This window comes from Humulus lupulus, chromosome 4 (assembly GCF_963169125.1).
Source record: "Humulus lupulus chromosome 4, drHumLupu1.1, whole genome shotgun sequence".
Lineage (NCBI taxonomy): Eukaryota > Viridiplantae > Streptophyta > Magnoliopsida > Rosales > Cannabaceae > Humulus > Humulus lupulus.
This window is the reverse complement of record NC_084796.1, coordinates 16,057,605-16,069,617: the sequence shown is the minus strand read 5'-3', so window position 1 is coordinate 16,069,617 and position 12,013 is coordinate 16,057,605. Positions and strand designations below refer to the sequence as shown.

Sequence of the window (12,013 nt, the reverse complement as noted above, 5' to 3'; positions counted from 1 at the left end):
ACTAATCTCTATATATGTTTAATGAATTGTTTTGATTATTATGTCATATTTTTTTTTATATAATTTGTTGTTTATATATTTTTTTCTTGACAAATATTTTATTGTTTATATTTTTTTTTCTTGACAAATTTTTTATTGTTTATATTTATTGGTTTGAAATGTTTAGTTATTGTATTTGTTTATTTTTTTTATGTTTGGGTGGTTTAGTTATTATATATTTTTTCTTATTGCAGCATCTTTGGCAATTTTAATAGTGATACAACTTTTTTTTAGAGAAAAAAAATCAAATGTTGTAATGGAGGATGGTGTATATTAGTTATTATTTAATATTCTGATTTATTGTGTTTTTTATTATTTATTGTAATTGATTCAAAATAAATCAGAAAATAGATTAATATGGAAAGTATAAAATTTATTTAATTTGTATAATCAATTGATATCATTCTTTATATGGTAATTGTCTTAATTGGTGGTAAGATATGTTTCATTTTAGGGTATAATTTGTATGTTATAATGTAATTATATTATATGGTATTAATAGTGAAGTTTTTTTGTTTTAATTATACATAAATAAAAAAATTATTTGTAAAATGGTTCAAATTGACCCATAAATCTAATTTTGATGATAAAAAATTGAATATAAAAATACAGTTGTTAGACCATCTCTAATGGATGGTGTATATATTTTATGTCAAATTTAGCCCAAAATATGTGTCAATGCTATAATTAATTCACTTTTTGAATTTGTACTCCAATGCATAAAATACAAACTAGCTAAAAAAATAAATATATCTATTAATGTTTATTGAAAGGGCAATTCTACAATCCCTCAGTTGGATTTGAAGGTTTTAGTCCTTCATCAAATCTAAGCCGCCCGATTGTTGATGGACGGTAAGATTGAGACGCAATATTGACAATGTGTTAAAATACACATATACCCCTTCATACCCCTTAGCAACCGGCTACGTGTTTCACTTTCACATATACCCCTTGACAAACTACAAGAGGAGAGATCTGAAGAATGTAAAGGTGGCCTCAAATGACTCCAGAGACATGCTACCCCGTTCAGGAGGATGTAAAAACAGAGTTAGCTGAGGAACTATCCAAAATAAAGGTGGCAGAATCAGAAGATTTCACTAAGCCAGTAAAGTTAGAGAAAGATGAGCAAGTACCGAACTTCGGACAATACGGTGTTCAAAATAAGACGTTTCCCATGCAAGCTCTCACAAAATGTGATGGTCTTCGATGCTCCCAAAGAAAAGATCATTGTTCTGTTTCTATATACATAATGCATGTATGGGCTTGTCAAATATGTTTAGATCTGGTTTCAACCATTTACCTTGGAGTGGTTTAACCTTTTAAAACTATTAATAGACTGTTCCTCAACAGTTTTTCTTGTAATGTGCAGAAGAAGATGAGGGTTTGGAGAAAACAACTGCTTCAAAAGAACCAGGCATTGTTGATATAGACTCAGACGTAAAGGATCCTCAAACTTGTAGCTTGTATGGTCCCTATATATATATAAATAATAACTGATGCATTACAAAGCTTTATCATGAAGCCATTTGTTTAGAAAATGATGGTTAAGATACGTGCTTTTATTTTTTTTCCCTTTTTTCGAATTGTGTTTTCAAAATTGATATCCTTGTATTAGTTTTCCATTTCATGTCAACCACAACAGTCACTCAACGTCGATGACAACGACGATGACGACGACAACAACAACTTTGAACCCCACTCAGGTGGGGGCTTTGATCTCATCTCGGGTCATCATCAAAACTCCGATGATATGACCTCACGCTGCCCCAGAGGTCGACCACCTAGCTCGATGAACAAGCCAAAGTCATCGATGATCATCACACGAGAGAGCACAAACACTCTCCGGGCCCACATCTTGGAGGTCGGAAGCTGCTGCAACGTCTTTGACTTTGTCGCCACCTATGCCCGGGAGCGGCAGCGTGGGATTTGTGTCCTCAGCGGAAGCGACACCGTCACCAACATCACGTTTCGGCAACTCGCCGCAGCCGGAGTCGTGGTGACCCTCCACGGAAGGTTCGAGATAATTTCCCTTTCAGGATCGTTCTTGCCCTCGCCTGCGCCACCGGGCGCCACCAGCCTCACTGTATTTTTTGCCGGTGGACAAGGTCAGGTGGTTGGTGGGAATGTTGTTGGAGCCTTAATTGCAGCCGGTCCGGCCATTGTGATAGCTTCCTCTTTCACGAACGTGGCATATGACTCATATTTTGTTACATTTTACTCATTTCATGTTACGTAATATATCATTTTAATTACATAGTTGCAGATAAAAATTTACGTAGCTAATATTGTAAATAAGTTTCAACTTCATACTAAAATGACCATACAACCCCAACTCATTATTTTTTGGGACTGACATTTACAGTTATATCCCTTACTTTTCACAGTCAGACCAGCACAATTTTCACGTTCGGTTTACATAACTGATTCAACAGGTATAAAGTTTAAAAAAGAAAAACATCAAAATTGTTCATAGCATGACACTTGACAAAAAGTTTTGGGTCCCACTTGTTGGACTAAGTCCCGTGAGGGACTAAAGAATTTCCCTTATTATTGAAAATATACAAAATAATTAATTTTTTTTTATTAAAAGATTAATTAAAAATTAAAAATAGTTTTCAATTAATAAATCGTATTAATAAGTGGCAAATGAGTAATTAAAAAAGATGATATTTATTATGGGTCAAATTTAACTCATGCTATATTTTGTATCAAATTTGGCACAACTTTTAACATGTATCGAATTTGGCACATATTTTAGACCATGATTGTAGTTTCATTTTATGAAGATGAGCTAAAAAAATGGCTATACATCACTCTTATAGCACTCAATTGGAGATGCTCTTATGCATAATGATTATATTTTTGTTCTGAGTTATTAGTTTAGTGAATTATTTGTAGTTTTAATTCAATTTTTCTTATAAAATCAGATTTAGTAGTCAATTTGAACCATTTTTCAAAATACAGATATGAGTCTATTTGAAATATTTTACAAAATATAAGGTAAAAATATAATTTATCAAAATACAAAATTAAAATAATTAATAAGACAAAACACATAGTCTAAAAAAATATTGAAAACTTAAAGAAATTATAACATAATAAAAAGTCTCTTTAAAATAAGATTAATTAATCAAGAAATCGTCGACAGCAGGGTTCGAACCTGCGCGGGCGAAGCCCAACAGATTTCAAGTCTGTCTCCTTAACCACTCGGACATATCGACCTTTTGAAAAAGGTGTAAAAGGGTTTATTATATGTATTAAAAACTATATATATATTTTTAAAAATTGCTTGGGGAATAAAAGTACTAAAAAATTGTTGATATTGCATTTTGAAAATCTTGCCAACAACTTTAACATAAACTTAACAAGAGTATTTTTGTTTAAATTTTATATCTACAAGTCCGAGGGTCTCTTCTCACTTTAATTTTTTAACTCGAAGAAAATATAATTCTAATTTTGACATTAGATTGATCTCATCACATTATTTTTCTCGTCTGTGATATATTTCTGAATAATAATTTAATTATTCCAATGAGAAAGAAAAATGTCCACACCAGATATGATGTGACCTATATCACAATAATTTTCTCTTTTATACGTTTTTTCCCAAGACTAATCAAAAAACCATAAAACAAAAAAGAGCATAAGAAGAGAGTTTTATTATAAGAAGCTACTTTATAATTGATATAACGTGATAACCACTTTGACTTATCTCATCCTTTTACTACTATTATTATGATGACGGTGATTATTGTTTTTATCATCGATTAATTATTTATTTGTAATAGATATAAACAAAAATAACATAATTATCTTGTATAATTTTTAAAATAAAATCTTATTTTCCTAGTCCACCGTTCAGTCATATTTAGTAAAACATACTATTACTATTATTTTTTCTATAAGGAATTATATCCTACTAAATACAATAATGGCTAAAAGAGAACATAAAAAGTTAAAAAAATAAGATTTTTTCTTAAATACATACTTTTTTTTTCTGGTTTATATATTTTTTTAAATATGTACTCAAATTTTTTAAAATTCAATTTTTAAAATTTCATTCAACTCACTGTACCAACTAAGTACCAACAAAAAAAAAAACTTAAAAACAACGTGAAAACACAAAAATAACTTAAAAACAACCTGAAAAAAAAAAAAAAAGACAAAAGACAAAATCATATAAATGTAAAAATTTCTTTAAAATCATAAAATTAAAAAAAAAATTTGACCGTAAAAATATATATTTTTTTTTGTAAAAATTAGTATTATATGCCATTTTCCAAAAAATAAAATAATAAATAAATAAATAAAAAATTAAACTTTTCAAGCAGTTGAAAGCTTTTCAAACAATCTTACTTTTCATATTTGTGTAAAGAAAAGTATTTTCAACGATTTTGAGTGGAGGATTATACAATATTTATTTCTTACTATTGAATTAATAACCATTGAAGATGGCCGTTTATTTATTCATAATTGTGTGAACCTCAAAGATCACAAACTTAACCCCAATATTTAAGGGATCAGTACTCACTATATGGTTTCACCTTGGAAGGTGTTTTTGGAAGAAAAAAATGGTTCATCTCCATGAGAGATGCAAGGCTTTCTTCAACAACAGATGGCTAGTATTCGTTTTTGCTATCTGGATTCAGTCCTGCACTGGGATTGGCTACTTATTTGGAAGCTTTTCACCAGTGATAAAGAGCATAATGGGTTACAACCAAAGGCAGCTGTCCTTATTGGGTGTGGTTAAGACCTTGGGTGGGAGTGTTGGGTTTGTGGCTGGGAGTTTGAGTGAGATCTTGCCTATTTGGGGGCTTTTGCTCATTGGGGCTCTGCAGAACTTTATTGGGTATGGCTTGCTTTGGCTTATTGTCCATCTGAAACTGTCCAGCATGCCTTTGTGGGTGGTGAGATTTCAATGTTATGTTAATCTTATCTGATTATCAAGCTCCAAAGCTTCTTTTTTTTCGTGGTAAAAGTACTAATCAAGTTTTATCTGCAGCTATGCATTTTTATATTTGTGGGAGGAAACGGAGAGACCTTCTTCAACACAGCCACTCTGGTTTCATGTGTGCAGAACTTTCCCAAAAACCGGGGTCCTGTTGTTGGGATACTAAAAGGATTTGCTGGACTGAGTGCTGCAACTTTGAGTCAGGTTTATGCCATATTCAATCTCCCAGATAAGGCATCATTAATTTTTATGGTTGCAGTTGGTCCAACAATGGTTGTTATTGCTTTGATGTTCATTGTTAGACCAGTGGAAGGTCATAAACAAGTAAGAGCATCTGATGGCTCCAGCTTCTTGTTCACTTATAGCATTTGTCTTATTTTGGCAGCTTATCTGCTTGGAGTCTTGATACTTGAGGATATTCTTAACTTGAGTCAAACTTTAATCACTTTACTTGCCATAGTACTAATCATTCTCATAGTACTTCCAATTATAATCCCAGTAGTATTAGTATTCTTCTCAAAACCACAACCTTCATCAGAGGAGAGACTCCTAGATAATCCATTACAGAGACAAGACACAAGTGAGCTCATTCTTAGTGAGGCTGAGGAAGAAAAGTCCTCAGAACTAGATGCACTTCCAGCTGTTGAAAGGCGCAAAAGATTGGCTCATCTGCAGGCTAAATTGTTACAAGCAGCTGCTGATGGAGCTGTGAGAGTCAAGAGCCGTAAAGGACCGCGAAGAGGAGAGAATTTCACCTTGACACAGGCTTTGATTAAGGCTGACTTTTTGCTTATTTTTACCTCCCTCTTTCTAGCCTCTGGATCCGGTATATCAATTATTGATAACATTGGTCAGGTTACTCAATCACTTGGGTACACAAATTCAAGTATTTTCGTTTCCATGATCAGCATTTGGAACTTTCTTGGCCGTGTTGGCGGTGGCTACGTATCTGAGATTATAACAAGGTGAAACTAAATTTGACATATCTTTGAAGTTCAGAACTTTGATCTTTCACTGCAGTTAAAGTCACATGTTTTTGTTATGTTTACCAGAGATTTTGCCTATCCAAGACCGCTGGCCATGGCTATATTCCAAGTCATTATGGCAGTTGGGTTTTTCTACTATGCTATGGGATGGCCAGGACAAATCTATGTACTCACTGTGTTGATAGGACTTGGCTATGGTGCCCACTGGGCCATTTTGCCTGCTTCAGTTTCTGAGCTATTTGGATTGAAGAGTTTTGGAGCCTTGTATAACTTCCTTACACTTTCAAATCCTGCTGGTTCACTAATATTCTCAGAGGCCCTTGCTAGTGGCATCTATGACTATTATGCGGAGAAACAAGCTTCTCTCCTACTCCAAAATCCCATATCAGTAGCAACAAAACCTCTTCAAGAAGACAAATCACTCACTTGTTTGGGCTCTATTTGTTATTCTCTGACTTGTGGGATCTTGTCTGGACTATGTATTGTTGCAGCAATGTTGAGTTTGATTGTTGTTTACAGAACAAGAAGAGTCTACTCCCAATTGTATGGAAGCTCAAACTCTCTCATTTGAGTTTCAAATTAAGGCTTTAGAAAATGGTGATTCTCTACTACACACCAGAATATATGCATGTGAACAATCCTTATCATTCTTATTATTAACATTCTCTTATGTGCTCTTGTAGGAGCATTTATATGTTCTTCTTCATTTGGCATTCAAAATTATCTTAACTCGAATATAACATACATACATACACACACGCATATACAAACACCCATGTGAAGATTTGTTTCCCCACTGTCTCCATGTTTTTTTCTTTGAAAACGATAAAACTGTCCATGATATAACTATCATTATTATTACATGCTTATCTTATTACATTGGACACAGAAGATGATTACGTTTTCAAGGTGTATTTAATTTTAATGAAGCAATCTAAGATTTTGTACCACAAATACTCCTGGAAAAACCAAAAGTAAGCTATTCTCCAAATTCTACAAAACAACAAAGGACAAATGACACCTAAAAATCCCACACCAAATCCAACTGATATGCCCAATCGAAACCAATAGTCTTGATCAGCTTTCTCTTCTCTCTCACCATATTCACTACTTTCATGCTCATGTGTTGTCTTGGGGTCACCTTCTCTGTCATCCTTGGTAAGTGGAGGTCCATAGAGTGAGTTGCCAATAAAGCTAGAAGGAGTCAAACTCTGTAGTTGGGTGCTGGTTGGGATTCTTCCGGACAAATTGTTGTAAGACAAGTTCAAGTAACTCAAGAAACTCAAACTCGACATACTAGGAGGAATTTTACCTGAAAGTTTGTTCATTGAGAGATCAAGAGATTCCAACCATGTTAAATTGCCAATCTTATCAGGAATGCTTCCTCTTAGACCATTTCCCGAAAGATTTAGATACCGTAAACCCTGAAGACTTGCTACTTCTTTTGGGATTTCTCCTACGAAAATGTTACTTGACAAGTCTAGGTAAGTTACTAGATCAGTGAGAGTGTCGAATTGGCGTTCCCTTCCTTTTATTACCAAGACTGTACTATCCATATATTGTCCGTTGCGAGTGAAGGGATAGAATGAGCTTCGATTTTGTGGTTGGAAAGTCATTGCAGTTAAATTTTTAAAACACTTCGGTATTGTTCCAGATAACTTGTTATAACCAACGTCCAAAATTTGTAGACTTCTAAGTGCACAAAGCTCAAATGGAAGAAAGCCATTCAACTTGTTTGAACGAACACCAAAAAGTCGTAGTTCCACTAGACTTCCAATCCATTTTGGTATGGTTCCAACCAACTTATTCAGACTAAAATCGAGACCAATTAGCTTTGAACAACTTTGAATTGAATTGGGTATACTTCCTTCAAGACTATTATTGCGAAGGAACAGTAATGTTATGTTCCCTAAGGATCCCAAGGAGCTTGGAATTTTTCCTGTGAGATTGTTGTTATTAAAGTTTATTGCTGCTAATAATGGCCAGTACTTCCAACAGTCAGGAATCTCTCCTGATATAAGGTTATTGTTAAGATAAAAGATAATTAAGTTGTTTGAATGAGTTGTTGGATGACATAATAAGTGAGAAATGTCTCCAGACAAAGAATTGTTGGACAAATCTAGTACTATAATCTGAGATGAGATTCGAGGCACGGAGCCGGTGAAGTTGTTGGAATGTAAGATTAGAATTGTAGCAACATCAGAAGCAACATCCATGTACGAAATTTCCCCATAGATTTGGTTTTGCGAGAGGTCAATTATCTCAGCAGTGGTAGATAAATTCCAAAACCAACTTGGAATGGCATCTGCAATTCCAGTGTTAGATAAGTCCAAAGTAGAAAAATTTGTCTGTGATTCAAGCCACATTGGAAATTGAGGACCCAAGTTCCAAGATCCAAATTCTATTTCATGGAGATGAAAAGGAGGAGTCCATTGTAGACTTACTTTGAGACTCAATTTATTTTCATAAGCTAGTAGGTTCCTCAACTTTGTTAGGTTGGCAAAATGAACTTCAGAGACTTGTCCTTCTAAATGATTTGAAGAAATATCAAGATGTTTTAAATTAGAAAGTGAACCAAGACTTTCTGGAAGAGATCCATTTACTTGGTTATTAGAAATAGACAAGGATTCTAAATTTGAGAGGGAACCAAGATTTTTTGGAAGAGGACCATTCAAATTGTTATAAGAAAGATCAAGGTACTGTAAATTTGAAAGAGAACCAATGGTTTTGGGAAGAGATCCATTCAATTGGTTATTATGGATATAAAATACCTCCAAGGTTGATAATTTTCCAATTGAGATTGGGATGGGGCCAGAAATTTTATGATATACAAGAGAGAGAAAAACTAAACTTTTAAACTCTCCAATATCATTAGGGATTTGACCAGTGAAGCAATATCCTTTTTCAGGACTTCCACCGATTGACAAACTTCGTAGGCTATTTGAAAGGCAACCTGACAAGATTTCAAACACCTTTGAAATTTCACCAAAGAAACTTTCTCCCATTGTCAGTTTTGGGATCAAAAGACTAAACAACAAGTCAAAGCTTCCCATTTAGTCTTGCATGGAATTTTTGTTTATTTTTCTTTGAAAAAAAGTCCTGTTTTTCTTTTTGAAAAGATAAGTTCTGTTTAAAATATTTGCTTTGAACTTTCAAATTTGGGTTCTTCTATTTTTTCCCCCACTGTCTCGATGCTTTTTATCATCATTTATAAAAAGATCAAAAAAATAATAACAATTTAAATTATCACTAGAATTGCTTTAAAATTTGGGTTCTTTTATTTTTTCCCCCCACTGCCTCCATTATCATCATTGATTAAAAAAGGTTAAAAAAATAATTAAAATTATTACTGGAATCACTAACTTCATTATTGAGATTTTCTCAATCTTCACGCATAATTAAAACAAATTATATTATCATTCAAATTCGTATTAATACACAAATTTATTATTTATTTTATATTTATCCTGAAACAATGTATAATTTTAAGTACGATTTATACTATTTTGGTTCCTTATTTGTTTCGGATACTTGATTTCAAACAATTAAAAAATAATACGAAGACCAGCGACGAAAATCTAGACTAATTTTAATGTTGACCAAATTTGAGTTGATGGCAACATGTTTTTAGTTTGTAATTAATTAAAGGTGAGAATCCTAGTAGAAACTGAAAGTGAATCTAAACAAATCGATAATGACTAGCAAATTCTAAAACCTATTTGGCAATTTAATCCGAGTCTTGAATTCAACATAACTTGATATTACTCTCATGCCAAAGCCATAATAAAGAGGAAGGAAAACTCTGCAATTAATAGCAGTAAAAGTAGCCAAGCAAAAGAGCAGAATTTCTAGCCAAAAAAGTAATTACAACATCAATAGGCAGAGTGAATGCTTTTACAAATGTAGTGTAAAAAAATTACATTATTTCCACCAGGATGTGGCAAAAAATAACATATTTTCATAGCTATAGCAGTGTGTTTTTGCATGCATGACTAATCAGAGTGTCATTCCATGGAATCAAAACTGGGAGCATACCAACCCAACTCGTCTATGATTCTCTTCACACGCTCTTCTTGACCCCTTGAATCCCCCAAAGCTGTGGTGAATGGATAGACATAGGTAACTTTCTTTGCCATGGCCCTGTAAGCAACTACATCTCCTTTCACCAAAAACTCCAACAAATCTCGAGTATTGAAACTGCCGTCGACCTCAGCTAATAGATATTGGCCTGGGTGGAGTTGTCTACATGGTCAGTAATCTTGAAGAATTTACCAAATTCATGATTTAAGTCCTAATGATTACTATCCTTAAGGTTTTATTTGTCCCATTTTGCTAATGGATTTCTCTTTGCTAAATTACCTCTAAGATACAATAAAATTCTGAATAACAGATAGTAATTCTGCAACCAAAAACACCATTTTGCTCACGCCTGTGGTTGTGTACTATAGCTATACAACAACTAATCCAAAATGCACACACTTCATTAAAAGTCCTTCAATAAATCATAAAGTTTTTCAGAGTGAGATTCTAGCTTTTAGACTTGTACCAGAAATGTTACAAACTTCCAAAATTTGATATTTGTTTTGTATTATGCTTCTCTAGTATATGATCTTTGTTACTTACCATTTTGAAGCACATCAGTTCTTGCTTAGCGTGTATGAAAGACTATAGAAATATATCATTACATGTTCTTCGTTAATATGAATATAAGTTAAATATGTTTCACTAATCATTATAACTCTCTCTCTCTCTCTCTCTCTCAAATGACTTACATAAGAGCAAGTCACTTCACACAAGGGTTCAAGGCTAAAGTAACATCAACTGAGTTCTTTCTACTTACCATCAGGGGTATCTTCCATCGCTAGAACTTTTGTGTTTCCCTGAGTTTTCAAGATTGCTTCTTGTAATCTCTGCTTTTAACAAAACAATTTAGTTTAAAGATCAGGTAAAGCTTAAAGTTTGACCTAAAATATTGAAGTTTTCAAAGTCTTTAACAAAAAAAAAAAAAAATTTTAATAATAAGCAAGCTAAGTAGCATTATTGCATATCTCCTAAAAACCTGAATGGGATTGTCTGAAAAATTCTCCGGAATCCTCCATGGGAATGCAAATGATGATGATTTCGGATTTGAGGATATACAGCCAGGATTTATAGATGGGCATGGTCTAATTTTTCTGCCAAAAAAAACAAATTTATATATATGAAATTGGACATGTGTAGGTGAGATAAAGCAAAATGAGCAAAACCCATATAGAGGTAAAGGGGAAAAATTATAAAACAATAGTTAATTTCTAATTTTATGCCAAAAAAAAAGTATGCATATACTAATTTATCTCATACCCATTTTCGATTCCAACCTTCAAAGTCTTGGATTGAGAAAATGGGGTAGTGGGAGAGGGAAAAGAGGGAGAATTGAGAGAAGGGATTGCCAAAGAAGACAATGGGGAACTTAAGGTTACAGTGAGAGCCAGAGAGAGAAGACTGGGAAGAAGAATGGGTTTCGAGTCGGGTCCTGATTGGAGAAGGGCTCTTGGCCTGAAGACATTAGGGACTGGGACTGAGTGTGTGGAGACTGAAGGTTTTGGAGTTTGAAGAAGAAGATGACCCATAAAATCCATGTCCGTTAATTCTGTTGTAATCTCTTTTTTATAGTTTTTATTATTAGTAGTTAATAGATATATATATTAAGATAGCAACGTTTGTCATGTAGTCGATATGTCCGAGTGGTTAAGGAGACAGACTTGAAATCTGTTGGGCTTCGCCCGCGCAGGTTCGAACCCTGCTGTCGACGTCTTTGCTTTCATTTTTAATTGTCCTTCTTTTTATTGGTATTAATAAAAAGAAGATTATGAATGATTCAAATAAAATAATTAAAGTTGTTAATTAGTGTGCTTTGTTTTAAGACATTTATTTCGTACTAGATATCAACAACATGCATATTTGTTTAGTTTTACTTATAGAATTTATTCATTAATTTTAGTAAATTTGTATTATTGTTATATAAATTGAAAATAAATAAATAATATTATATATAAAA

At 33.2% G+C, this 12,013-nt stretch overlaps 4 protein-coding genes and 2 non-coding genes across 6 annotated transcripts; 3 read left to right on the top strand and 3 right to left on the bottom strand.

Moving 5' to 3' along the window:
- The first annotated feature begins 1,039 nt into the window (after positions 1–1,039).
- Positions 1,040–2,275, top strand: LOC133831936 (AT-hook motif nuclear-localized protein 23-like). Its single transcript, XM_062262339.1, has 3 exons — positions 1,040–1,238; positions 1,409–1,476; positions 1,655–2,275. Exons 1-3 carry the CDS (start codon positions 1,040–1,042, stop codon positions 2,273–2,275), a joined length of 888 nt encoding a protein of 295 aa, XP_062118323.1.
- A 903-nt stretch (positions 2,276–3,178) lies between these two features.
- On the bottom strand, positions 3,179–3,260 carry TRNAS-UGA (transfer RNA serine (anticodon UGA)). Its single transcript has one exon. It is a non-coding gene; the product is annotated as a tRNA-Ser (tRNA).
- Positions 3,261–4,434: 1,174 nt separating this feature from the next.
- On the top strand, positions 4,435–6,682 carry LOC133830047 (protein NUCLEAR FUSION DEFECTIVE 4-like). The gene is made up of 3 exons (XM_062259948.1): positions 4,435–4,946; positions 5,042–5,955; positions 6,043–6,682. Exons 1-3 carry the CDS (start codon positions 4,611–4,613, stop codon positions 6,545–6,547), a joined length of 1,755 nt encoding a protein of 584 aa, XP_062115932.1. The 5' UTR covers positions 4,435–4,610; the 3' UTR covers positions 6,548–6,682.
- Positions 6,683–6,815: 133 nt separating this feature from the next.
- LOC133831935 (receptor-like protein EIX2) lies at positions 6,816–8,981 on the bottom strand. The gene has a single exon (XM_062262338.1). The coding sequence runs from the start codon at positions 8,979–8,981 to the stop codon at positions 6,873–6,875; it is 2,109 nt and encodes a 702-aa protein (XP_062118322.1). The 3' UTR covers positions 6,816–6,872.
- A 779-nt stretch (positions 8,982–9,760) lies between these two features.
- On the bottom strand, positions 9,761–11,609 carry LOC133830046 (thylakoid lumenal 17.9 kDa protein, chloroplastic). The gene is made up of 4 exons (XM_062259947.1): positions 11,317–11,609; positions 11,036–11,150; positions 10,817–10,886; positions 9,761–10,204 (listed from the first exon to the last, which is right to left on the bottom strand). Exons 1-4 carry the CDS (start codon positions 11,592–11,594, stop codon positions 9,981–9,983), a joined length of 687 nt encoding a protein of 228 aa, XP_062115931.1. The 5' UTR covers positions 11,595–11,609; the 3' UTR covers positions 9,761–9,980.
- A 76-nt stretch (positions 11,610–11,685) lies between these two features.
- On the top strand, positions 11,686–11,767 carry TRNAS-UGA (transfer RNA serine (anticodon UGA)). The gene has a single exon. It is a non-coding gene; the product is annotated as a tRNA-Ser (tRNA).
- Positions 11,768–12,013: the final 246 nt, after the last annotated feature.

What these genes read in the sequence shown, in the direction of transcription:
- LOC133831936 (XM_062262339.1), top strand. Translation starts at nt 1,040, where the DNA reads ATGACTCCAGAGACATGCTACCCCGTTCAGGAGGATGTAAAAACAGAG. An exon ending in AGCTCTCACAAAATGTGATG is followed by an intron (nt 1,239 to 1,408) that starts GTCTTCGATGCT and finishes TGTAATGTGCAG; the next exon opens with AAGAAGATGAGGGTTTGGAG. An exon ending in TTGTTGATATAGACTCAGAC is followed by an intron (nt 1,477 to 1,654) that starts GTAAAGGATCCT and finishes TCCTTGTATTAG; the next exon opens with TTTTCCATTTCATGTCAACC.
- LOC133830047 (XM_062259948.1), top strand. Translation starts at nt 4,611, where the DNA reads ATGGTTCATCTCCATGAGAGATGCAAGGCTTTCTTCAACAACAGATGG. An exon ending in CCAGCATGCCTTTGTGGGTG is followed by an intron (nt 4,947 to 5,041) that starts GTGAGATTTCAA and finishes TTTTATCTGCAG; the next exon opens with CTATGCATTTTTATATTTGT. An exon ending in GTATCTGAGATTATAACAAG is followed by an intron (nt 5,956 to 6,042) that starts GTGAAACTAAAT and finishes TATGTTTACCAG; the next exon opens with AGATTTTGCCTATCCAAGAC.
- LOC133831935 (XM_062262338.1), bottom strand. Translation starts at nt 8,981, where the DNA reads ATGGGAGAAAGTTTCTTTGGTGAAATTTCAAAGGTGTTTGAAATCTTG.
- LOC133830046 (XM_062259947.1), bottom strand. Translation starts at nt 11,594, where the DNA reads ATGGATTTTATGGGTCATCTTCTTCTTCAAACTCCAAAACCTTCAGTC. An exon ending in AAGGTTGGAATCGAAAATGG is followed by an intron (nt 11,151 to 11,316) that starts GTATGAGATAAA and finishes TTTTTTTGGCAG; the next exon opens with AAAAATTAGACCATGCCCAT. An exon ending in GATGGAAGATACCCCTGATG is followed by an intron (nt 10,205 to 10,816) that starts GTAAGTAGAAAG and finishes AACTCCACCCAG; the next exon opens with GCCAATATCTATTAGCTGAG.